The sequence below is a fragment of the Ranitomeya variabilis genome, chromosome 7, assembly GCF_051348905.1.
Source record: "Ranitomeya variabilis isolate aRanVar5 chromosome 7, aRanVar5.hap1, whole genome shotgun sequence".
NCBI classification, from domain to species: Eukaryota; Metazoa; Chordata; class Amphibia; order Anura; family Dendrobatidae; genus Ranitomeya; species Ranitomeya variabilis.
The window spans coordinates 124667906-124693038 of NC_135238.1; the positions used below are offsets into that span (position 1 = coordinate 124667906).

The 25133-nt window shown below is 43.2% G+C and overlaps 1 protein-coding gene across 1 annotated transcript in view; it reads left to right on the forward strand.

The window, feature by feature from the left end:
* The window catches only part of C7H2orf80 (chromosome 7 C2orf80 homolog), a 513500-nt gene that overhangs the window by 317081 nt on the left and 171286 nt on the right, over positions 1–25133 (forward strand). Inside the window, exon 4 of the mRNA XM_077274320.1 lies at positions 1551–1633. Within this exon, the coding sequence (XP_077130435.1) occupies positions 1551–1633 (83 nt within the window). The remainder of the gene's footprint in view (positions 1–1550; positions 1634–25133) is intronic.

The following is a 25133-nucleotide window of genomic DNA, read 5'->3' on the forward strand; positions in this document are numbered from 1 at the left end:
TACCATGAATCCCCAGGTGCTTCAGTGGAGTTTATAACGTTGAGCCATGAAAATGAAAAAATCTAATTTTTCCCACAAAAAAATGATCTTTTAGCTCTACGTTATTTATTTTCAAAAGGTTAACAGGAAAAAATGCACCCTAAAATTTGTTATGCAGCTTTTCCTGAGCACATTGATGCCCAAAATGTGGAGCAAACTACTGTTTGTGTGCACTGCAGGGCTTGAAATGGAAGGAGCGGCATTTGATTTTTTGAATGCAAAATTTGCTGGAATCATTAGCAGATGCCATGTAGAATTTGGAGAGCCCCTGGTGTGCCTAAAGAGTAGAAATGCCCAACAAGTGACTCTATTTTAGAAACTAGACCCCTCAGGGAACTTTTCTAGATGTGTGGTGAGCATCTTGGTGCTTCATAGAAGTTTATAATGTTGAGCGGTGAAAATAAAACAAATCACATTTCCCCACAAAAATGTTTTTAGCTCCAAATGTTTTATTTTCAGAAGGGTAACAGTAAAAAATGGATCCCAAAATTTGTTTGGCAATTTCACCTGATTACGCAGATACCCCATATGTGGAGGAAAACTTTTGTTTGGGGCACGGCAGGGCTCAGAAAGAATGAAGTTACATTTTACAACATAGATTTTGATGGAATTGTCACAACGCTGTTTGTCGGGTGACCCAGGACCAGGGGCTGCTTTCCTGTCCCTAATGCTAGGGGGTACCCTAGCTCGCCCGGTTCCCCGGGTTACTTCTGAAGGTGAAGATGCCAGAGCCACGCACCTTGCCTTATCTCCTGAATCCTCCCTCCATCTGTACCCTTACCCCCACCCAGGGAAGAGGGGAGTGACTAACAAATACAATAAAGGTAAATAGAAATGTTTTTAAAAATCTGAAAAAATGTAAAAGTTTAAAAAAATCTGAAAGTTAAAAACTAAGAAATAAAAAAATGCACATATAGTATATGGTATTTCAACATTTATAAAAGTCTGATCTATCAAAGCATAAAATGAATTACGCCAAAATTGCAGTTTTTTTGACTGCAGCAACAGGAGAAAGCAAATGCAATGAGATGATCAAAACATGGTATCTACCCCTCAAATGGTATCAATAAAAATGTTGGCTCAGGATGTGAAAAACTCGACTTTATACAGCTTCATAACTCAAAAATTTTAAAAGGTACATCTCTCGGAAAATGGCAACACAAGCAATTTTTTTTTCAAATTTTCAAATTATTTTTGACCACTTAAAAAAAAACCCTATACTTTTGGTATTGTATTAGTAATACGGACCTGGAAAATCATATTTCTGGGTCATTTTACTCTATATTGAGTAAATTAAATATCTCCTCTCAGAAAATTTTTTTTGCTACACTTGGAATTTTTTTCACATCTTCTAGTGCATAACATGACAAAATGAATGATGTTATTCAATAGTACAAGTCATCCCGCAAAAAACGATCTCTTATACAGCTATGTTGATGGAAAAATAGGATATCTTGTCAGCTCAGCTAGAACACAATTTCATTATTATGTAAATATATTTTTATTTCTAGGCTCATTACGATCTGGCCATAGGAGTGGCATGGCAGTGGCTTAGTAGTTCGAAAGGAAGTGAATCTCTAGATAAGGAAAGACTGTGAGTATCATAATAATTTATAATGACAATAGAAAGACAAATGACTCCTAATATTCGTTAGATTTTTTTTTGCCTAGAGAAACAATTACAGATCGCCTCTGCATGAATAACGTAGAACCACAGAATGTGAAACCATGTAAGCATTCTGAATGATTTATTTTAAGAGACCCTGATGCAGGACTGATTACAATCATGGGACAAAATTGGGGGCTGATCAGGACACATGTTTATCCAGGACACATGACCAGGACACATGTTTATCCAGGACACATGACCAGGACACATGTTTATCCACTAGAATTAAACTTTGAAGGCACCTATTAACTGCTTAAAGGTTTTTTTTTCTTAAACTTAAAGGAATGCAGACACTCTATGTTACTGTAGACTTGTGTGTGCTGTGAGAATTATCTGATGCTCAGATACATACTGTGTTAGACATACAGGAGAACTTCGTACCATTCTGTTAAAATTGTCATGCAGTGGTACTCCTAGACTCATAAAGGCTATGCACCAAAAATTACAAGCAGAGTCATCTATAAACCATTGAAGGCACCAACTGTAGTTCCTCATTCAAATATTGCGAACAAAGTGTAGCTGTGATACTCCCACAGTCATATAATGCTCTGCACAATGCAAAACTTGCCAGTAATTACAAGCAGAGTCTTCCATACACCCTTGAAGGCACCAACTGGGAGTACCTTATAGAAAATTGAAGAAAGTGTAATTGTGGTACTTCTACATTCATAAAGGCTTTGCACATAGTGCAAAGCCAGGAAAATATAAGTAGGGTCATGAAGTCATCCATAGACCCTAGAAGACAACTGGCAGGCCGCATTCAAATATTGATTATATTTACACTTTATGTACTGCTGTTATATTGTGGTGTGGAAAAGTCAGCACTAATCCAGGCTTTGCTCGTTTTTATCAGAGTGAGCCTGTCAGCACTTTCTGTTGACAGGCAAATGCGGCTGTCTGTTATGACCCTCCCGGTGGCAAAAAAACAGCTCAGACAAGATGCTAGCAGCAGGGCAGTACAACACCTTCAAGGCATAGAGGGACAGCTCATGCCAGGTGTCCAGCTTTAAGACCCAATAGCTGAAGGTTGCAGTGGAATTGCGGAGTTGCTGGTTTTGTTGGCTTGGTATTGCTTGATCATCTTTAAAAACTTTTCCCTCCTAGTCAAAAATACCTGGTCATCAGGGCGTGGACGATGGGATGGTGTTAGAAATCAGCACAGGTCTTTGACAGTGTACTCATAAACTAAAAAGAAAACAACACTTAGGGTAAGTTCACACAGGGCGTTTTTGCTGCTTTTTTTCTGCAGCAAAACCTGATCATCTTGGCAGGAAAGAAGCTGCGTCAAAAACGCAGGTTTAGGTGCGTTTTTGATGCGTTTTTGTTGCACATTTGGTGCGTTTTTTTTTCTTTGTCCAGGCTAATGTCCTTGGATTTTGAGCAGCAAAAACGCAGCAAATAATGATACCAGTGGTTTCGCTGCATTTTTGGCTGCGTTTTTTTCAACACCCATTCAAGTCAATGGGTGAAAAGATGCAGCAAAAACGCTGAAAGAAGTGACATGCTCTATGTCAAAAAAATGCAGCAAAGCACAAAATACTGATCAAACAAAAAAACAATGTGTGTGCATGAGATTTCTGAAATCTCATAAACTTTGCTGGTACTGTAAAAAGCAGCTGAAAATTAGCATAAAAAAACGCAGCAAAAATACACTGGAAGTGATGTGGCGTAGCACTACTGGTATGGTGCTCAAGTAGGGTCCCAAACCAAATATTATTATAAACAAACTTGGCACTCAACTTTTGAAGATGTGAAGTAAATTTAATGCATTCAAATATACAGTACAGAATTCAGACGTTTCGGTCAAACAGTGACCTTTATCAGTGTACCTACTTCTGTTAAGGTGTGGCATATTAATTGAGGGGATTGAGACACCATGTCTCTTTAATGTTACATCCTATGATGCTATTACTGGCTTGGCAGATTTAAGTGACTGTTTGGATTTTTTTTTTAGTAGAGGATGTGATCTTTAAATCAGAGGGGCATCAAATGCCGTGGAGCACCCACCGTATTGCTTTGATAAGTTATATCTTTAAATCAGCCGTGGAGCATCTGCCGTGTTCCTTGTGATAAGTAGTATCGGTTTAGTAGAGTGGAGCCTGGTGCATGGTCTAACGTGGTGTCCGCCGCTTTGGTTTACTCTTTGACAGTGTACCCCTGCCTCTGCTGTACCTGGTGTGTATCTCCTTCGCCTCTTCTCATTGGTTGGGCTAGGAACTAGCCCCCTGCTGCTAGCATTGGGCGTGGAATGCAGTGAATATTCATTTCTCTTTAGCAGCTGGAATAGGAGTTAGCTGCAGGCCGCCGGCTCCAGCCTCCTGTGACCCACAGCTCCGCCGATGCCATTCCCCCACCTCCCCACCACAGCAAGACTGTGCACCGTACCCCACCATACATCCGGACTATAAGACACACCACTTTCATCCACATTTTTGGAGACAAAAAGTGCATCTTATAGTCCGAAAAATACAGTAATTGAATACAGAAAAGTATTTGAACACTTTTTAGGAGTGTTATATACCACTGAAATGTACCACAGAGCACATAATACTCTACGGATGAGTAATTGATTATACCATTGAAATGTAAAAGAAAGCACGTACTATACTATAGATGAGTAATTGAATACAGATAAATTTTCAACACTTTTTTCAGTGTTATATACCATAGAAATGTATCCCAGAGCATGTAATACTCTATGCACAAGTACTTGATTATAGATACGTTTTTGAACAATTTTTGGAGTGTTATACACTACCAAAATGTTACAGAAAGCATGTAATACTCTATGGATATTTAATTGAATGCACATACATTTTTCATTGCAGTTTTGGAGTGTTATATGCCACCAAAATATACCCCAGAACCGGTAATACTCTATGGATGATTAATTGATTATAGATACATTTTTGAATGCTTTTTGGAGTGTTATATACTACAGAAATGGAAAAGAAAGCTCATAATACTCTGTGGATTTGTAATTGAATCCAGATAAATTTTTGAACGCTGTTTTGGAGTTTTATAAACCACATACATTTGTGTGAAAAAGTGTTTTCCCCCTTCCTGATTACTTATTTTTTATTATCTTGCTTGTTTGTCACACTTCAATAGATCACCAAACATATTTAAAGGTTTTTAATTTAATATAAATGAAATGAGGAATTATGCACTTTTTTATATATTAACACATAATGAATGTATCATCTCCAAAGTCGAGTCGAGTGAAGTCGGCCGATTATCGCGAAAAGTCGGGGATCGACCGAAACATGAAACCCAATGCAAGTCAATGGGGAAGCATAGTCGGCAGTGAGTGCAGGCCAGGAAAACACCTACAGTGCCCATTTTAATGCCAAAAACATCCATTCTTGTTTCTGAAGCTTGTCAATCTTAATTAACTTTCTAATAATAGTTGGGCATTGGAAATAGGGGGTCATTTGGCAAAAGTTGTGGGGGGTAGGGCTGCTTCAAGGTTTTAGTGGGCCCAAGAAACGTGGACTACGTCACGGCGGTGGAGCAGTGAGAGGTAAGTATTTCAACTTTGCAAGTGCTGTGATCCTGAGCAAGCAGGGAGGCCCACTCGTTCGCATTGGCACTGGCACAGGGCCCCTCAAAGTACGGCGGTGTGTTTGCACGGTGGGGGCGCCTCCCACCGGCAGCGACACTTTTGCGTACTCTGAGGGGCCCTGTGCCTGTGACGTCGCCAATGAGTATGCCCCCCTACCTGTTAAAGAAACCTGCACTTTCATCTGCACCTTCCTCTTTGTCCCTGTGTAAGGTGGTATAGTATGCGGGAAGGGGAAGCTGACTTTCAGCAGGGTCAGATTGTGGCTGTGTAGCGTGCAAGGGGAATGTAGTGGTCTGGGTCAAAGTACCACAAGACTCATCTAGCACCGGCTGGGCAATGGGCAGGATGAGGACGAAACACTGATATAGGCCCAAATAATAAAGTGGGTAAAATGCAGTTCAAAATTGGTAACAGGACTAACCAGGTGGCATTGCTTAGTTCAGTGGAGTAGAAAACCCAGGAACTAGTAGGGCCTATGCAGTTTAATATAACAAATGAAGGCCGAAAGCCTGAAGATTAAAGGTCAGGAAAATAACACAGGACAACACCAAGGTGCGGCACACACCGTTACTAGGCCCAACCAAAGTAGTAGGCCAACTGCAGTTTAATTATTTAAAATGTAAGCCGAAAGCCTGAACATTGAAGGTCGGGACAACAAAACAGGAGAAAACCCAGTAGCGTCAGACACCGTTTTAAGGGCCCAACCACACATTTTAAAAACAACTACTTAACGAGAGCCTTAAGATTGAAGCTCAGCTTTATACAGTGGAGGACAACACCATGGAGCGGCACACACCGTTAGTAGGCCCCAACCACCAATTTTTAAAAACAACTACTTAATGAGAGCCTTAAGGTTGAAGCTCAGCTTTATACAGTGGAGGACAACACCAGGGAGCGGCACACACCGTTAGTAGGCCCCAACCACCAATTTTTAAAAACAAATACTTAATGAGAGCCTGAAGGTTGAAGCTCAGCTTTATACAGTGGAGGACAACACCAGGGAGCGGCACACACCGTTAGTAGGCCCCAACCACCAATTTTTAAAAACAAATACTTAATGAGAGCCTGAAGGTTGAAGCTCAGCTTTATACAGTGGAGGACAACACCAGGGAGCGGCACACACCGTTAGTAGGCCCCAACCACCAATTTTTAAAAACAAATACTTAATGAGAGCCTGAAGGTTGAAGCTCAGCTTTATACAGTGGAGGACAACACCAGGGAGCGGCACACACCGTTAGTAGGCCCCAACCACCAATTTTTAAAAACAAATACTTAATGAGAGCCTGAAGGTTGAAGCTCAGCTTTATACAGTGGAGGACAACACCAGGGAGTGGCACACACCGTTAGTAGGCCCCAACCACCAATTTTTAGAAACAAATACTTAATGAGAGCCTGAAGGTTGAAGCTCAGACAAGGAAACCAGGAGGAGAACGCCAAGGAGGAGGAAAACACCAAGGAGCGGCAGACACCGTTACTAGGCCCCAACCCAGGTAGCAGGGCAACTGCAGTGTTACATTTAAAAATACTTTCTGAGAGCCTGAAGGTTGAAGCTCAGACAAGGAAACCTGGAGGAGAACACCAAGGAGGAGGGGAACACCCAGGAGGAAGAGAACACCCAGGAGGAGGAGAACACCCAGGAGCGGCAGACATCAACAGTAGGCCCCAACCAAACTAGTAGCCCAAATGCAGTTTCCTATTTTTTAAAAAAGCCCAAAAACCTGAATTGAGGACAATTTGAATTAGGGACTGCAGACAGAGTTAGTAGGCTGTCCCCTGTGGACCATGCATCCACCACATTAACCCATTGCGCCGTAATGGACACGTAACCTTCCGTGGCCATGCCTACAGGTCCATGAGTCTGTTGTCAGGTGCACCTTTGTACTCACAGATTGCCAGAGTGCATGGACAATGCGGTCTTTTACATGCTGGTGGAGGGTTGGGATGGCTTTTCTCGCAAAAGAAGTATCAACTGGGTAGCTCGTAGCGTGGCACAGCGTAGTCCATCATGGCTTTATTAATATTAAATAAAATAAAATAATAGGCTCTATGCACTTTAAAATAGGTTCCAGTGGTACACGGGCAGCATTGGTGTGGTCAGCGGAGGACGATTGCAAGGAAGGACCGCAGACAGACTTAGTAGGCCTAAAATAAATAAAAATAGGCTCAAGGCAGTTTTAAATAGGTTACATGGGTACACAGGCAGCATTGGTGTGGTCAGTGGAGGAGGATTGCAAGGAGGGACTGCAGACAGGCTTACTAGGCCTAAAATAAATAAAAATAGGCTCAAGGCACTTAGAGTTATCTCGCAGGGGTACACAGGCAGCATTGGTGTGGTCAGCGGAGGACGATTGCAAGGAGGGACCGCAGACAGGCTTACTAGGCCTAAAATAAATAAAAATAGGCTCAAGGCACTTAGAGTTATCTCGCAGGGGTACACAGGCAGCATTGGTGTGGTCAGCGGAGGACGATTGCAAGGAAGGACCGCAGACAGACTTAGTAGGCCTAAAATAAATAAAAATAGGCTCAAGGCACTTAGAGTTATTTCGCAGGGGTACACAGGCAGCATTGGTGTGGTCAGCGGAGGACGATTGCAAGGAGGGACCGCAGACAGGCTTACTAGGCCTAAAATAAATAAAAATAGGCTCAAGGCACTTAGAGTTATCTCGCAGGGGTACACAGGCAGCATTGGTGTGGTCAGCGGAGGACGATTGCAAGGAGGGACCGCAGACAGGCTTACTAGGCCTAAAATAAATAAAAATAGGCTCAAGGCACTTAGAGTTATCTCGCAGGGGTACACAGGCAGCATTGGTGTGGTCAGCGGAGGACGATTGCAAGGAGGGACCGCAGACATGCTTACTAGGCCTAAAATAAATAAAAATAGGCTCAAGGCACTTAGAGTTATCTCGCAGGGGTACACAGGCAGCATTGGTGTGGTCAGCGGAGGACAATTGCAAGGAGGGACCGCAGACAGGCTTACTAGGCCTAAAATAAATAAAAATAGGCTCAAGGCACTTAGAGTTATTTCGCAGGGCTACACAGGCAGCATTGGTGTGGTCAGCGGAGGACGATTGCAAGGAGGGACCGCAGACAGGCTTACTAGGCCTAAAATAAATAAAAATAGGCTCAAGGCAGTTTTAAATAGGTTACATGGGTACACAGGCAGCATTGGTGTGGTCAGTGGAGGAGGTTTGCAAGGAGGGACCGCAGACAGGCTTACTAGGCCTAAAATAAATAAAAATAGGCTCAAGGCACTTAGAGTTATCTCGCAGGGGTACACAGGCAGCATTGGTGTGGTCAGCGGAGGACGATTGCAAGGAGTGTCTGACACAGTTAGTACTCCCAAAAAATAAATAGATGTTAATGTCTCGCAAAACAACAAAACAAAAAAAAAAAGTGTGGCATACTTAGGTACAGGGGTGGGCGCCTCTACTGAGTTTCAGACATAGTAATTTGGCAATACGTATTTACTGGTGTCAATATAGGACACTGACGCTGACTATTTTAACTAGCATCATACATGTCAACAAATTGGTATTGTCAGTGCCAGGCATTGAAGGATGTCAGCACATAGACTAAACATTGTTGGAGCTGTGAGAGATAATTTTGCACGTGGTAGAGCACAGTTTGAGCTGTGGGGGGGGGGGGGAACTCTCTTGTGGCCGGCGGTACAGGCCCAGGGCCCCTCATGTTACAACGGTGTGTCTGACGTTGGTTGCGCGCCACCACCGCCAGAGACACTTTATTGTACTATGAGGGACCCAGTGGCAGTGCCATCGACCAAAAGCGGGCACACCCACCTCTTCAGACAAACGGCACTCTAACGGGTGCTAGCGCCAAGTGGCGAGACCACGGCCCCGTGGGGGGAGTTTTCCCATTTAGGGAGGTGTAAACGTGTCGTATGCTGGACAAACAGCTGCTGCAAATTAAGAGATTGGAACTTTCATATAGGAAAAGAACCGGCCTATGTATATGACACTTCCATAACTATAGAATAAACCAAAAAAGCCAAAATAGGAAGCCAAAGTCATAAGTATAAATTTGCACAAAAAACTTTATTAAATATTTTTTATTATTTAAAAAACACTCCTTTAAATATATTAAAAAATGGAGACAACACATGTCAGAAAAACTACACAAAGTAAGCCACGGATGACATATCACCGTTACACCATCAATTGGTTACTCCAAAGAGCTACTGACCACCCCTATTGCTTTAAGTATGTGGACTCTAATTTTACCCACTGACTTTAGTCCTATGGTGGACATAACACAATGTCTATGCTATAAATAGATATAAGGTGCATAGTGCTTCACTAGACATTAAGTAGTGATTAGTCCACAGGTTGTTACCATAAATATAGGCCAAATCCTATTGTGAGCCAAACTGTATCACAGTATACTGCTGGTTTAAGTAACCGAATACCGTATTAAGCAAATACATTGGAGGTTTAAATGTCATACATGACATGCACGTGTAGTCCTGAGCCCCAACGCACGTTTCACGTTAGCTTCGTCCGGACGAAGCTAACGTGAAACGTGCGTTGGGGCTCAGGACTACACGTGCAGGTCATGTATGACATTTAAACCTCCAATGTATTTGCTTAATACGGTATTCGGTTACTTAAACCAGCAGTATACTATGATACAGTTTGGCTCACAATAGGATTTGGCCTATATTTATGGTAACAACCTGTGGACTAATTACTACTTAATGTCTAGTGAAGCACTATGCACCTTATATCTATTTATAGCATAGACATTGTGTTATGTCCACCATAGGACTAAAGTCAGTGGGTAAAATTAGAGTCCACATACTTAAAGCAATAGGGGTGGTCAGTAGCTCTTTGGAGTAACCAATTGATGGTGTAACGGTGATATGTCATCCGTGGCTTACTTTGTGTAGTTTTTCTGACATGTGTTGTCTCCATTTTTTAATATATTTAAAGGAGTGTTTTTTAAAAAATATTTAATAAAGTTTTTTGTGCAAATTTATACTTATGACTTTGGCTTCCTATTTTGGCTTTTTAAGAGATTGGAACACTCAGTAAGACCAGTCCACAAGCAAGACCTTTTTATAGGAAAGCTAGGTGTCAGCCGGGAAAGGTGGGGCAAAATAATTTGAAATCCAGGAGTGGTTCATTTTAATGAAGGTTAGATCATCAACATTTTGGGTAGCCAGACGAGTCCTTTTTTTGGTTAATATTGAACCAGCAGCACTGAATACTCTTTCTGATAGCAGACTAGCTGCTGGGCAAGCAAGCTCCTGCAATGCATATTCTGCCAATTCAGGCCAGGTGTCTAATTTGGATGCCCAGTAATCAAATGGGAATGACGCTTGAGGGAGAACATCGATAAGGGCTGAAAAATAGTTAGTAACCATACTGGACAAATGTTGTCTCCTGTCACTTTGAATAGATGCTGCAGTACCTGTCCTGTCTGCGGTCATTGCGAAATCACTCCACAACCTGGTCAGAAAACCCCTCTGTCCAACGCCACTTCTGATTTGTGCACCTCTAACACCTCTGTCCTGTAGCCCCCTGCAGCTCGTGTGAGAACCATCACCGGCGCTGTGTGCTGGGAATGCCTGAATCAAACGGTCTACAAGAGTTGCTTGTTTGGTTGCTAATATTTGTTCGAGGTTCTCATGTGGCATAATATTTTGCAATTTGCCTTTATAGCGAGGATCAAGGAGGCAGGCCAACCAGTAATCATCATCGGTCATCATTTTAAGAATGCGTGGGTCCCTTTTGAGGATACGTAAGGCATAATCTGCCATGTGGGCCAAAGTTCCAGTAGTCAAATCTGCGGTTGTGCTGGTTTGAGGGGCAGTTACAGGCAAATCTACGTCACTTGTCTCCCTCAAAAAACCTGAACCCGGCCTTGCCACACCAGCAATTTCCATTGGACCCGGAGAAGCTTCCTCATTTAAAAAATACTCATCCCCATCATCCTCCTCGTCCTCCTCCTCTTTGCCCGCTACCTCATCCTGTAGACTGCCCTGACCAGACAATGGCTGACTTTCATCAAGGCTTTCCTCTTCCTCAGCTGCAGACGCCTGCTCCTTTATGTGCGTCAAACTTTGCATCAGCAGACGCATTAGGGGGATGCTCATGCTTATTATGGCGTTGTCTGCACTAACCAGCCGTGTGCATTCCTCAAAACACTGAAGGACTTGACAGAGGTGTTGGAGCTTCGACCACTGCACAGCAGACAACTCCATGTCTGCCATCCAACTGCCTGCCCGTGTATGTGTATCCTCCCACAAATACATAACAGCACGCCTCTGTTCGCACAGTCTCTGAAGCATGTGCAGTGTTGAGTTCCACCTTGTTGCAACATCGATGATTAAGCGATGCTGGGGAAGGTTCAAAGACCGCTGATAGTTCTGCATACGGCTGGAGTGTACGGGCGAACGGCAGATATGAGAGCAAAGTCTGCGCACTTTGAGGAGCAGGTCGGGTAACCCCGGATAACTTTTCAGGAAGCACTGCACCACCAGGTTTAAGGTGTGAGCCAGGCAAGGAATGTGTTTCAGTTGGGAAAGGGCTATGGCAGCCATGAAATTCCTTCCATTATCACTCACTACCTTGCCTGCCTCAAGATGTACAGTGCCCAGCCATGACTGGGTTTTTTTCTGCAAGAACTCGGACAGAACTTCTGCGGTGTGTCTGTTGTCGCCCAAACACTTCATTGCCAATACAGCCTGCTGACGCTTGCCACTAGCTGTCCCATAATGGCACACCTGGTGTGCAACAGTGGCAGCTGCGGATGGAGTGGATGTGCGACTGCAGTCTGTGGATGAGCTCTCGCTTCTGCAGGAGGACGAGGAGGAGGAGGAGGGGGGGCGAACACCTACAGCCAACTGTTTTCTAGACCGTGGGCTAGGCAGAACTGTCCCAATATTGCTGTCCCCTGTGGACCCTGCATCCACCACATTCACCCAGTGTGCCGTGATGGACACGTAACGTCCCTGGCCATGCCTACTGGTCCATGCATCTGTTGTCAGGTGCACCTTTGTAGTCACAGATTGCCTGAGTGCATGGACGATGCGCTCTTTAACATGGTGGTAGAGGGCTGGGATAGCTTTTCTCGAAAAGAAGCGTCGACTGGGTAGCTCGTAGCGTGGTACAGCGTAGTCCATCAGCCCTTTGAAAGCTTCGCTTTCAACTAACCGGTAGGGCATCATCTCTAATGAGATTAGTCTAGCAATGTGGGCGTTCAAACCCTGTGTACGCGGATGCGAGGATGAGTACTTCCTTTTCCTAATGAGAGTCTCATGAAGGGTGAGCTGCACTGGAGAGCTGCATACGGTGGAACTAGCGGGGGTGCCGGTGGACATGGGTGACTGAGAGAGGGTTGGAGATGGTATTCTTGCCGGTGCCCTACATGCAGTGTTTCCTACTACTAACCTGTTGATTCCCTGACTGCTTTGGCCTGGCGACGAAAGCTGCACAGATACTGCAGGTGGTGCGGGAAATGGTGGGCTTACAGGGAGGGAGGGGATGCAGCGTTGCTGACTAGCTTCATTGGCCGAGGGTGCTGCAACCTTTAGGGACGTTTGTCAGTTAGTCCAGGCTTGCAAATGCATGGTGGTTAAATGTCTATGCATGCAACTTGTATTTAGACTTTTAAGATTCTGACCTCTGCTTAAGGTAGTTGAACATTTTTGACAGATGACTTTGCGCTGATCATTTGGATGTTGTTTAAAAAAATGCCAGACTGCACTCTTTCTACTATCGGATACCTTTTCAGGCATTGCAGACTGAGCTTCTTTAACTGGATGGCCACGCTGTCCTCCAACTGGTTTTGGTTTTGCCATGCTTTTTTGGCCAGATACGGGCCCGTCAGATGGAACCTGTTGTGATGTTGATGCCTGCTGCGGCTCCTCCTCCTCCGCTTCAGAACTACTGCCACCTGCACCCTGTTCCCCCAATGGCTGCCAATCGGGGTCAACAACTGGATCATCTATGACCTCCTCTTCTATGTCGTGTGCAACTACGTCTGTGTCACCGTCTAAGCCGGTGGTATAGCATTCGTGATGGGGCACCATAGTCTCCGCTGGGTTTGATTCTGGCTCAGTACACTGAGAGGGCAATGTTCTGGTCTGAGTCAAAGGAACAGCATAGTAATCTGGCTGTGGCTGTGCATCTGTGCACTCCATGTCCGATTCAACTTCTAATGGGCATGGCCTGTTAACTGTTTCATTGTCTAACCCAGGAACGGTATGTGTAAAGAGCTCCATGGAGTAACCCGTTGTGTCGCCTGACGCATCCTTCTCTCTTGTTCTGGGTGAAGAAGACAAGGAAGCGACTTGTCCCTGACCGTGACCATCCACTAACGACGCGCTGCTTTTACATTTAGCACTTTCAGAAGAGGAGGCAAAAGAGCTAGAGGCTGAGTCAGCAAGGAAAGCCAAAACTTTTTCTTGCTGCTCTGGCTTTAAAAGCGGTTTTCCTACTCCCAGAAAAGGGAGCGTTCGAGGCCTTGTGTAGCCAGATGACGAACCTGGCTCAACAACTCGAGACTTAGGTGCTGTACTGCTTTTACCACAACCACCTGATGCTCCACCACCACTACCATCATTACCAGCTGACAATGACCGCCCACGGCCATGACCTCTTCCACCAGACTTCCTCATTGTTTGCAAAACGTAACCAAAGTAACGGTATTTGTTACTGTAAAACAACTTATAAGGTGAACTCAAACTTCTGTAGGATTTATATATACCTTTATAGGTGCCTGACACTGAAAGGAAAATCAGGCCCAATGTTACACACTAGGTTTTCTGTGCCCCAATAATTTGAGACAGATGGCACACACAGGACCGGCACTCAAGCAGAAATGCCAATCTTAACCCCTTAAGCCCCGAGGGTGGTTTGCACGTTAATGACCGGGCCAATTTTTACAATTCTGACCACTGTCCCTTTATAAGGTTATAACTCTGGAACGCTTCAACGGATCTTGGTGATTCTGACACTGTTTTCTCGTGACATATTGTACTTCATGTTAGTGGTAAAATTTATTCGATATAACTTGCGTTTATTTGTGAAAAAAACGAATATTTGGCGAAAATTTTGAAAATTTCGCAATTTTCCAACTTTGAATTTTTATGCCCTTAAATCACAGACATATGTCACGCAAAATACTTAATAAATAACATTTCCCACATGTCTACTTTTTGGAACCAAAATTTTTTTTTGTGACGGAGTTATAAGGGTTAAAAGTTGACCAGCAATTTCTCATTTTTACAACACCATTTTTTTTTTAGGGACCACATCTCATTTGAAGTCATTTTGAGGGGTCTATATGATAGAAAATACCCAAGTGTGACACCATTCTAAAAACTGCACCCCTCAAGGTACTCAAAACCACTTTCAAGAAAATTATTAACCCTTCAGGTGTTTCACAGGAATTTTTGGAATGTTTAAATAAAAATGAACATTTAACTTTTTTTCACACAAAATTTATTTCAGCTCCAATTTGTTTTATTTTACCAAGGGTAAGAGGAGAAAATAGACCCCAAAAGTTGTTGTACAATTTGTCCTGAGTACGCTGATACCCCATATGTGGGTGTAAACCATTGTTTGGGCGCATGGCAGAGCTTGGAAGCAAAGGAGCGCCATTTGACTTTTCAATGCAAAATTGACTGGAATTGAGATGGGACGCCATGTTGCATTTGGAGAGCCCCTGATGTGCCTAAACATTGAAACCCCTAACAAGTGACACGATTTTGGAAAGTAGACCCCCTAAGGAACTTATCTAGATGTGTGGTGAGCACTTTGACCCAACAAGTGCTTTACAGAAGTTTATAATGCAGAGCCGTAAAAATAAAAAATCATATTTTTTCACAAAAATGATTTTTTCACCCCCAATTTTTTATTTTCCCAAGGGTGAGAGAAGAAATTGGACCCCAAAAATTGTTGTGCAATTTGTCCTGAGTACGCTGATATTCCATATGTGGGTGTAAACCATTGTTTGGGCGCAGGGCAGAGCTCGGAAGGGAAGGAGCGCCATTTGACTTTTCAATGCAAAATTGACTGGAATTGAGATGGGACGCCATGTTGCATTTAGAGAGCCCTTGATGTGCCTAAACATTGAAACCCCCCACAAGTGACACCATTTTGGAAAGTAGACCCCCTAAGGAACTTATCTAGATGTGTGGTGAGCACTTTGACCCAACAAGTGCTTTACAGAAGTTTATAATGCAGAGCCGTAAAAATAAAAAATCATATTTTTTCACAAAAATGATCTTTTGACCCCCAATTTTTTATTTTCCCAAGGGTAAGAGAAGAAATTGGACCCCAAAAATTGTTGTGCAATTTGTCCTGAGTACACTGATACCCCATATGTGGGTGTAAACCATTGTTTGGGCGCAGGGCAGAGCTCGGAAGGGAAGGAGCGCTATTTTACTTTTCAATGCAAAATTGACTGGAATTAAGATGGGATGCCATGTTGCGTTTGGAGAGCCCCTGATGTGCCTAAACATTAAACCCCCCCACAAGTGACACCATTTTGGAAAGTAGACCCCCTAAGGAACTTATCTAGATGTGTTGTGAGAACTTTGAACCCCCAAGTGTTTCACTACAGTTTATAACGCAGAGCCGTGAAAATAAAATTTATTTATTTTTTTCACAAAAATGAAATTTAGCCCCCAGTTTTGTATTTTCACAAGGGTATCAGGATAAATTGGACCCTAAAAGTTGTTGTCCAATTTGTCCTGAGTACGCTGATACCCCATATGTGGGGGGGAACCACTGTTTGGGCGCATGACAGAGCTCGGAAGGGAAGGAGCGCCATTTGGAATGCAGACTTAAATGGATTGGTCTGCAGGCGTCACGTTGCATTTGCAGAGCCCCTGATGTACCCAAACAGTACAAACCCCCCACAAGTGACCCCATATTGGAAACTAGACCTCCCAAGGAATTTATCTAGATGTGTTGTGAGAACTTTGAACCCCCAAGTGTTTCACTACAGTTTACAACGCAGAGCCGTGAAAATAAAACATATTTTTTTCCCACAAAAATGATTTTTAGCCCCCCAAATTTTTATTTTCCCAAGGATAACAAGAGAACTTGGACCCCAGAATTTGTTGTTCAATTTGTCCCGAGTACGCTGATAACCCATATGTTGGGGTAAACCCCTTTTTGGACGCACGGGAGAGCTCGGAAGGGAAGGAGCACTGTTTTACTTTTTCAACGCAGAATTGGCTGGAATTGAGATTGGACGCCATGTCGCGTTTGGAGAGCCCCTGATGTGCCAAAACAGTGGAAACCCCCCAATTCTACCTGAAACCCTAACCCAAACACACCCCTAACCCTAATCCCAACGGTAACCCTAACCCTACCCCTAACCTGACCCCTAACCGTTTACTGAACATTTTCTGACAGTCATAAGTGCCACGTATATAAGTGCCACGTATATAAGTGCCACGTATATAAGTGCCACGTATATAAGTGCCACGTATATAAGTGCCACGTATTTAAGTGCCACGTATTTAAGTGCCACGTATTTAAGTGCCACGTAATTTCAGTGCCACGTATTTCAGTGCCACGTATTTCAGGCACTGAAAAATACGTGGCACGTAAATACTTCAGTGCCACGATATTTCAGTGCCACGATATTTCAGTGCCACGTATTTCAGTGCCACGTATTTCAGTGCCACGTATTTCAGGCACTGAAAAATACGTGGCACGTATATACGTGGCACTGAAATACGTGGCACTGAAATACGTGGCACTGAAATACGTGGCACTGAAATACGTGGCACTTAAATACGTGGCACTTAAATACGTGGCACTTATATACGTGGCCACTGAAATATCGTGGCACTTATATACGTATATAAGTATATAAACGTATATTTCAGTGCCACGTATTTCAGTGCCACGTATTTCAGGTTAGGGTTAGGGGTAGGGTTAGGGTTTTTTGTTTTTTTCTTGTTTTCTTGTGTTTTTCTATAAAAACGCATGCGTTTTACCGCGTTTACATGCATTTTTTCACACATGTGGTTTTTTTAAAAAACGCATGCAGATAAAAACGCAAGTGTGAAACCAGACTAAAAGAAGCTTTTTATAGCAAAAAAGTTTTTGCGTTACCACATTTTGAGACCTATAATTTTTCCACATTTTGGTCCACAGAGTCATGTGAGGTCTTGTTTTTTGCGGGACGAGTTGACGTTTTTATTGGTAACATTTTCGGACACGTGACCATTTTTTATCACTTTTTATTCCGATTTTTGTGAGGTAGAATAACCAAAAACCAGCTATTCATGAATTTCTTTTGGGAGAGGCGTTTATACCGTTCTGCGTTTGGTAAAATTGATAAAGCAGTTTTATTCTTCGGGTCAGTACGATTACAGTGATACCTCATTTATATCATTTTTTTATGTTTTGGTGCTTTTATACGATAAAAACTATTTTATAGAAAAAATAATTATTTTGGCATCGCTTTATTCTGAGGACTATAACTTTTTTATTTTTTTTCTGATGATGCTGTATGGCGGCTCGTTTTTTGCGGGACAAGATGACGTTTTCAGCGGTACCATGGTTATTTATATCTGTCTTTTTGATCGCGTGTTATTCCACTTTTTGTTTAGCGGTATGGTAATAAAGCGTTGTTTTTTGCCTCGTTTTTTTTTTTTTTTCTTACGGTGTTTACTGAAGGGGTTAACTAGTGGGGCAGTTTTATAGGTTGGGTCGTTACGGACGCGGCGATACTAAATATGTGTACTTTTATTGTTTTGTTTTTTTAATTTAGATAAAGAAATGTATTTATGGGAATAATATTTTTTTTTTTTATTATTATTTATTTAGGAATTTTTTTTTTTTTTTTACATATGTGGAAAATTTTTTTTTTACTTTTTTACTTTGTCCCAGGGGGGGACATCACAGATCGCAGATCTGATAGTGTGCACAGCACTCTTATCAGATCGGCGATCATACTTTCATCGGAGCAGGCTGCAGCTTTCATCTGCTGCCTGCTCCGACCCGGAAGTGCTCCCTGCAGGACCCGGATGCAGCCCCCCGGCCATTTTGGATCCGGGGCCTGCAGGGAGAAGACGTTCGGTACGAGGTGAGTACATCACCTTGTACCGATCGTCTCAGGGAAGCCCGCAGGGAGCCCCCTCCCTGCGCGATGCTTCCCTGTACCGCCGGTACACCGCGATCATGTTTGATCGCGGTGTGCCGGGGGTTAATGTGCCGGGGGCGGTCCGTGACCGCTCCTGGCACATAGTGCCGGATGTCAGCTGCGATATGCAGCCGACACCCGGCCGCGATCGGCCGCGCTCCCCCCGTGAGCGCGGCCGATCGCGTATGACGTACTATACCGTCACCGGGAATTAAGGCCCACCCCACCTCGACGGTATAGTACGTCATACGGGATTAAGGGGTTAATCTCCCACTATTTTTTGTTTTCAGGGAGAATTTAAAAAAAAAACAAAAAAATTAACAGTATGACACACTAGGTTTTCTGTGCCCCAATAATTTGAGACAGATGGCACTCACAGGACCGACACTCAAGCAGAAATGCCAATCTTAATCTCCCACTATTTTTTTTTTTTCAGGGAGAATTAAAAAAAAATTAAAAAAAATGGCCCAGTATTACACACTAGGTTTTCTGTGGCACACAATGAGAGACAGATGCCACACACAGCACTGGCACAGAGGCAGACTTGCCAATCTTTATCTCCCACTATTTATTTATTTTTTTCAGGGAGAATAAAAAAAAAAATGGCCCAGTATTGCACACTAGGTTTTCTGTGGCACACAATGAGAGACAGATGCTACACACAGCACTGGCACAGAGGCAGACTTGCCAATCTTTATCTCCCACTATTTATTTATTTTTTTTCGGGGAGAATTAAAAAAAAAAATGGCCCAGTATTACACACGAGGTTTTCTGTGGCACACAATGAGAGACAGATGCCACACACAGCACTGGCACAGAGGCAGACTTGCCAATCTTTATCTCCCACTATTTATTTATTTTTTTTCAGGGAGAATTAAAAAAAAAAATGGCCCAGTATTACACACTAGGTTTTCTGTTGCACACAATGAGAGACAGATGCCACACACAGCACTGGCACAGAGGCAGACTTGCCAATCTTTATCTCCCACTATTTTTTTTTTTTCAGGGAGAATTAAAAAAAAAAAAAAATGGCCCAGTATTACACACTAGGTTTCCTGTGGCACACAATGAGAGACTGATGCCACACACAGCACTGGCACAGAGGCAGACTTGCTAATCTTTATCTCCCACTATTTATTTATTTTTTTTCAGGGAGAATTTAAAAAAAATAAAAAAATGGCCCGGTATTACACACTAGGTTTTCTGTGGCACACAATGAGAGACAGATGCCACACACAGCACTGGCACAGAGGCAGACTTGCCAATCTTTATCTCCCACTATTTATTTATTTTTTTTCAGGGAGAATTAAAAAAAAAAAATGGCCCAGTATTACACACTAGGTTTTCTGTGGCACACAATGAGAGACAGATGCCACACACAGCACTGGCACAGAGGCAGACTTGCCAATCTTTATCTCCCACTATTTTTTTTTTTTTTTCAGGGAGAATTAAAAAAAAAAAATGGCCCAGTATTACACACTAGGTTTTCTGTGGCACACAATGAGAGACAGATGCCACACACAGCACTGGCACAGAGGCAGACTTGCCAATCTTTATCTCCCACTATTTATTTATTTTTTTTCAAGGAGAATTAAAAAAAAATGGCCCAGTATTACACACTAGGTTTTCTGTGGCACACAATGAGAGACAGATGCCACACACAGCACTGGCACAGAGGCAGACTTGCCAATCTTTATCTCCCACTATTTATTTATTTTTTATCTCCCACTATTTATTTTTTTTTTTTCAGGGAGAATTAAAAAAAAAAATGGCCCAGTATTACACACTAGGTTTTCTGTGGCACACAATGAGAGACAGATGCCACACACAGCACTGGCACAGAGGCAGACTTGCCAATCTTTATCTCCCTGCAGTAATCTCAGAAAAGTATGGCAGTCAGCTATAAAAAGGACAGCTGCACACAAAAGTGTGGACAAACAAACAAGATAGCTGTGCAGAAAGGAAGGAACAACAGGATTTGTGCTTTTAAAAAAGCAGTTGGTTTGCACAGCGGCGTACACACACAGCAACGCAGCTATCAGGGAGCCTTCTAGGGCAGCCCAATGAGCTACAGCGCTGAGGAAAAAAAAAGTAGCTTCCACTGTCCCTGCAAACAAAAGGTGGTGTTGGACAGTGGAAATCGCTACAGCACAAGCGGTTTGGGGGTAAATGTACCCTGCCTAACACTATCCCTGCTTCTGACGAAGCGGCAGCAACCTCTCCCTACGCTCAGATCAGCAGCAGTAAGATGGCGGTCGGCGGGAACGCCCCTTTATAGCCCCTGTGACGCCGCAGAAAGCAAGCCAATCACTGCAATGCCCTTCTCTAAGATGGTGGGGACTGAGATCTATGTCATCACGCTGCCCACACTCTGCGTCCACCTTCATTGGCTGAGAAATGGCGCTTTTAGCGTCATTGAAACGCGACTTTGGCGCGAAAGTCGCGTACCGCATGGCCGACCGCACACAGGGATCGGGTCGGGTTTCATGAAACCCGACTTTGCCAAAAGTCGGCGACTTATGAAAATGACCGATCCGTTTCGCTCAACCCTAGTCCTCAGTGTTGGGGAACATTGCCTGAGCAGAAGGAATCAACTGTTTTTCCAGGATAACCTTGTATGCGGATTTATTCATACGTCCTTCATAAAGAAAAAACCTGCCCAATTCCAGCCTTGCTGAAGTATCCCCAGATCATCAACGATCCTCCACCAAATTTCTGTACTATACTGTATATATACTGTATATCATGAAGGTAATAACAATAAACCAAAAATGGACTTCCCCATTAATGATGTGGCAGCCAAACAAGACAAGCCCTAAACCACCCTAATGCGCCCTCAAACTGCAGCACATGTATGAGAAGAGTGGAAAATAAAGGGGGAATCCACAATGCTACAAGTGGTTCAATGATAAACCACTGAGCAAAACAGGCATGAGAAAAAAATAGAGACTGTAGGAATATAGTGCCCGCAATAAAGGGGAAAACAGTAGATGTAAGCACGGAGCCTAAACACATGGCACTGCAATCCCAGTCAGGGGGGAAAGGCCTGTAGGAGCCAAGGCAGAAGATACCAGCAGAGCATGTATAGTTAACAATGTTAAGGTAAGTAATGGGTTACTGAGCCACTGCAGCCCAAGTGTGCAGCATGTGGGAGGTTAGTTTAGGGCTTGTCTTGTTTGGCCACCACACCATTTATGGAGACGCCCATATTTGGTTTATTGTTATTACAATCTACTATATAATTGTGTAGGGGTACTTCTGTCGGTCTGTCTGTAATGGAAATCCCGCGTCGCGTAGCCGTGACCAATCAGCAACGGGCACAGTCCAGCCGATAATTAGTCCCTCCGTACTTCCATCCAGTCAGTGCCCGGCGCCCGCTTCATACTTCCCTCCAGTCAGCGCTGACATAGGGTTAATGGCAGCGTTAACGGACCACGTTATGCCACGGGTAACGCAGACCGTTAACGCTGCTATTAACCCTGTGTGACCAACTTTTTACTATTGATGCTGCCTATGCAGCATCAAAAGTAAAATGATCTAATGTTAAAAATAATAAAAAACCCAAAAAACTGCTATTCTCACCTTCCGTCGTCCGCCGATGCGCGCGCGGCTGCTGCCAGCTTCCGTTTCCAGAGATGCATTGCGAAATTACCCAGAAGACTTAGCGGTCTCACATCGGGACAACTTCACTGGATGGCTGCGGGTGAGTATATAACTATTTTTTATTTTAATTATTTTTTTTAACAGGGATATGGTGCCCACACTGCTATGTACTACGTGGGCTGTGTTATACACTGCGTGGCTGCTATATACTATGTGGGCAGTGTTATATACTGCGTGGGCTGTGCTATATATTACGTGGGCTGTTATATACTGTGTGGCTGCTATATGCTACGTGGGCTGTGTTATATACTGCGTGGGCTGTGTTATATACTGCTTGGGTTGTGCTATATACTACATGGGCTGTGTAATGCACTGTGTGGGCTGTGTTATATACTGCGTGGCTGCTATATATTATGTTGGCTGTGTTATATACTGTGTGGCTGCTATATATTACGTGGGCTGTGTTATATACTGCGTGGGCTGTGTTATATACTATGTGGACTGTGTTATATACTGCGTGGGCTGTGCTATATATTATGTGGGCTGTGTTATATACTGCATGGGCTGTGTTAAATACTATGTGGGCTGTGTTATATACTGCGTGGGCTGTGCTATATATTACGTGGGCTGTGTTATATACTGCGTGGCTGCTATATACTACGTGGGCAGTGTTATATACTATGTGGGCTGTGTTATATACTGTGTGGGCTGTGTTATATACTGCATGGCCTGTGTTATATACTGCATGGCCTGTGTTATATATTGCATGGGCTGTGTTATATACTGCGTGGACTGTGTTATATACTGTGTGGGCTGTGCTATATATTACGTGGGCTGTGCTATATACTGCGTGGGCTGTGTTGTATACTGCGTGGGCTGTGCTATATATTACGTGGGCTGTGTAATATACTACGTGGCTGTGTTATATACTGCATGTCTGCTATATACTACATGGCTCCTACATACTACGTGGCCTGTGCTATATACTATGTGGCTGCTATATACATACATACATACATATTCTAGAATACCCGATGTGTTAGAATCGGGCCACCATCTATATATATATATATATATATATATATATATATATAGAGAGAGAGAGAGAGATAGATAGATAGATAGATAGATAGATAGATAGATAGATACAGTACCTTGCGAAAGTATTCGGCTCCCTGGAACTTTTCAACCTTTTCCCACTCTTATTTAAGTCACATGCTGTCCATTTCCTTGTGATCCTCCTTGAGATAGTTCTACTCCTTCATTGGAGTCCAGCTGTTTAATTAAACTGATTGGGCTTGATTTGGAAATGCACACATCTGTCTATATAAGAACAAAATAAGATGATGGCTAAAAAGCCATGGCCAGCTCACCGATCCTTGCAGGCGCACGGAGCTTCGTCTCGGATCCAGACGAGGGATAATTACAAAGTAGAAACAGAAGGTGCTCCAGCTCCAATAAAAGAGATTCTTTATTAATGGTTAAAATCCAGTGACATAATAAATCCTTGCTGTAATACAAATGTGGGGGTACAGAGCCCATGCAACGCGTTGATTAAGATCGGCAGCGATCGAAACGCGTTGCATGGGCTCTGTACCCCCACATTTGTATTACAGCAAGGATTTATTATGTCACTGGATTTTAACCATTAATAAAGAATCTCTTTTATTGGAGCTGGAGCACCTTCTGTTTCTACTTTGTGTCTATATAAGACCTCTCAGCTCACAGTGCATGTATGACCAAATGGGAATCATGAGGTCAAAGGAACTGGCCAAGGAACTCAGAGACAGAAATGTGGCAAGGCACAAATCTGGCTAAGGTTACTTTAAATGACACTTTTTATGGATATCTTTGAGAAATGGCTTTCTTCTTGCCACTCTTCCATAAAGGCCAGATTTGTGCAGTGTACGACTGATTGTTGTCCTATGGACAGACTGTCCCATCTCAGCTGTAGATCTCTAAAGCTTACCCAGAGTGATCATGGGCCTCTTGGCTGCATCTCTGATCAGTCTTCTCCTTGTTTGAGGTGAAAGTTTTTAGGAATGGCCGGGTCTTGGTAGATTTGCAGTGGTATGATACTCCTTCCATTTCAATATGATCACTTGCACAGTGCTCCTTGGGATGTTTAAAGTTTTGGAAATCATTTTGTATCCAAATCAGGGTTTAAACTTCTCCACAACAGTATCATGGACCTGCCTGTTGTGTTCCTTCGTCTTCATGATGCTCTCTGTGCTTCAAACAGAACTCTGAGACTATCACAGAGCAGGTGAATTTATACGGAGACTTGATTACACACAGGCGGATTATATTTATCATCATTAGGCATTTGGGACAACATTGGATCATTCAGAGATCTACAATGAACTTCTGGAGTGAGTTTGTTGCACTGAAAGTAAAGGGGCCGAATAATATTACACACCCCACTTTTCAGTTTTTGAATTTCCACAAAAATTTAAAATAACCAATAAATTTCTTTCAACTTCACAATTGTGTTCCACTTGTTGTTGATTCTTCACCAAAAATTTACATTTGGTATCTTTATGTTTGAAGCATGATATGTGGGAAAAGGTTGAAAAGTTCAAGGGGGCCGAATACTTTCGCAAGGCACTGTATATTGTGATGCAGTGACCCCTGTTACAGGTAGGGGGCATTGCATGGTCTTCCCGGAATATGTATGGAGGCGTATTGAGGCCATAGGAATGCATGGCAATGGCAGGCATAACTGTGGTAATGAGACAAAGTCCGGCATTATTTTGAATGGCCGTTATGTGTGTCACAGAGGAAGATACTCTGCACTGTCAGCCTGAAGTAAGGATGTTCTGGGACCTGTTGTCCCACAAGTAATTGTGTTGTTTGTATAATTGTGAAGGGAGGTTGGCAGGGTTAGTTCTGAGAGCTGGACGGGTCGGACTAGCCACACCCACACGACCACCCATCTATGGGAGTGATTACAAGTATGTAATGTGACCAGGGTATGGATCACATGTCTCTGAGTATGGACCTGAATGGTTCTGTGCTGGAAGGTCCTGGAAAAGCCTATGAGTTGGGAGTGCTATCTCCCTGAATAGCACATGGTGGGGCATTGGACCTAGTGGCCTGGGGTGCTCGACGAACATCCTGAATAGCACC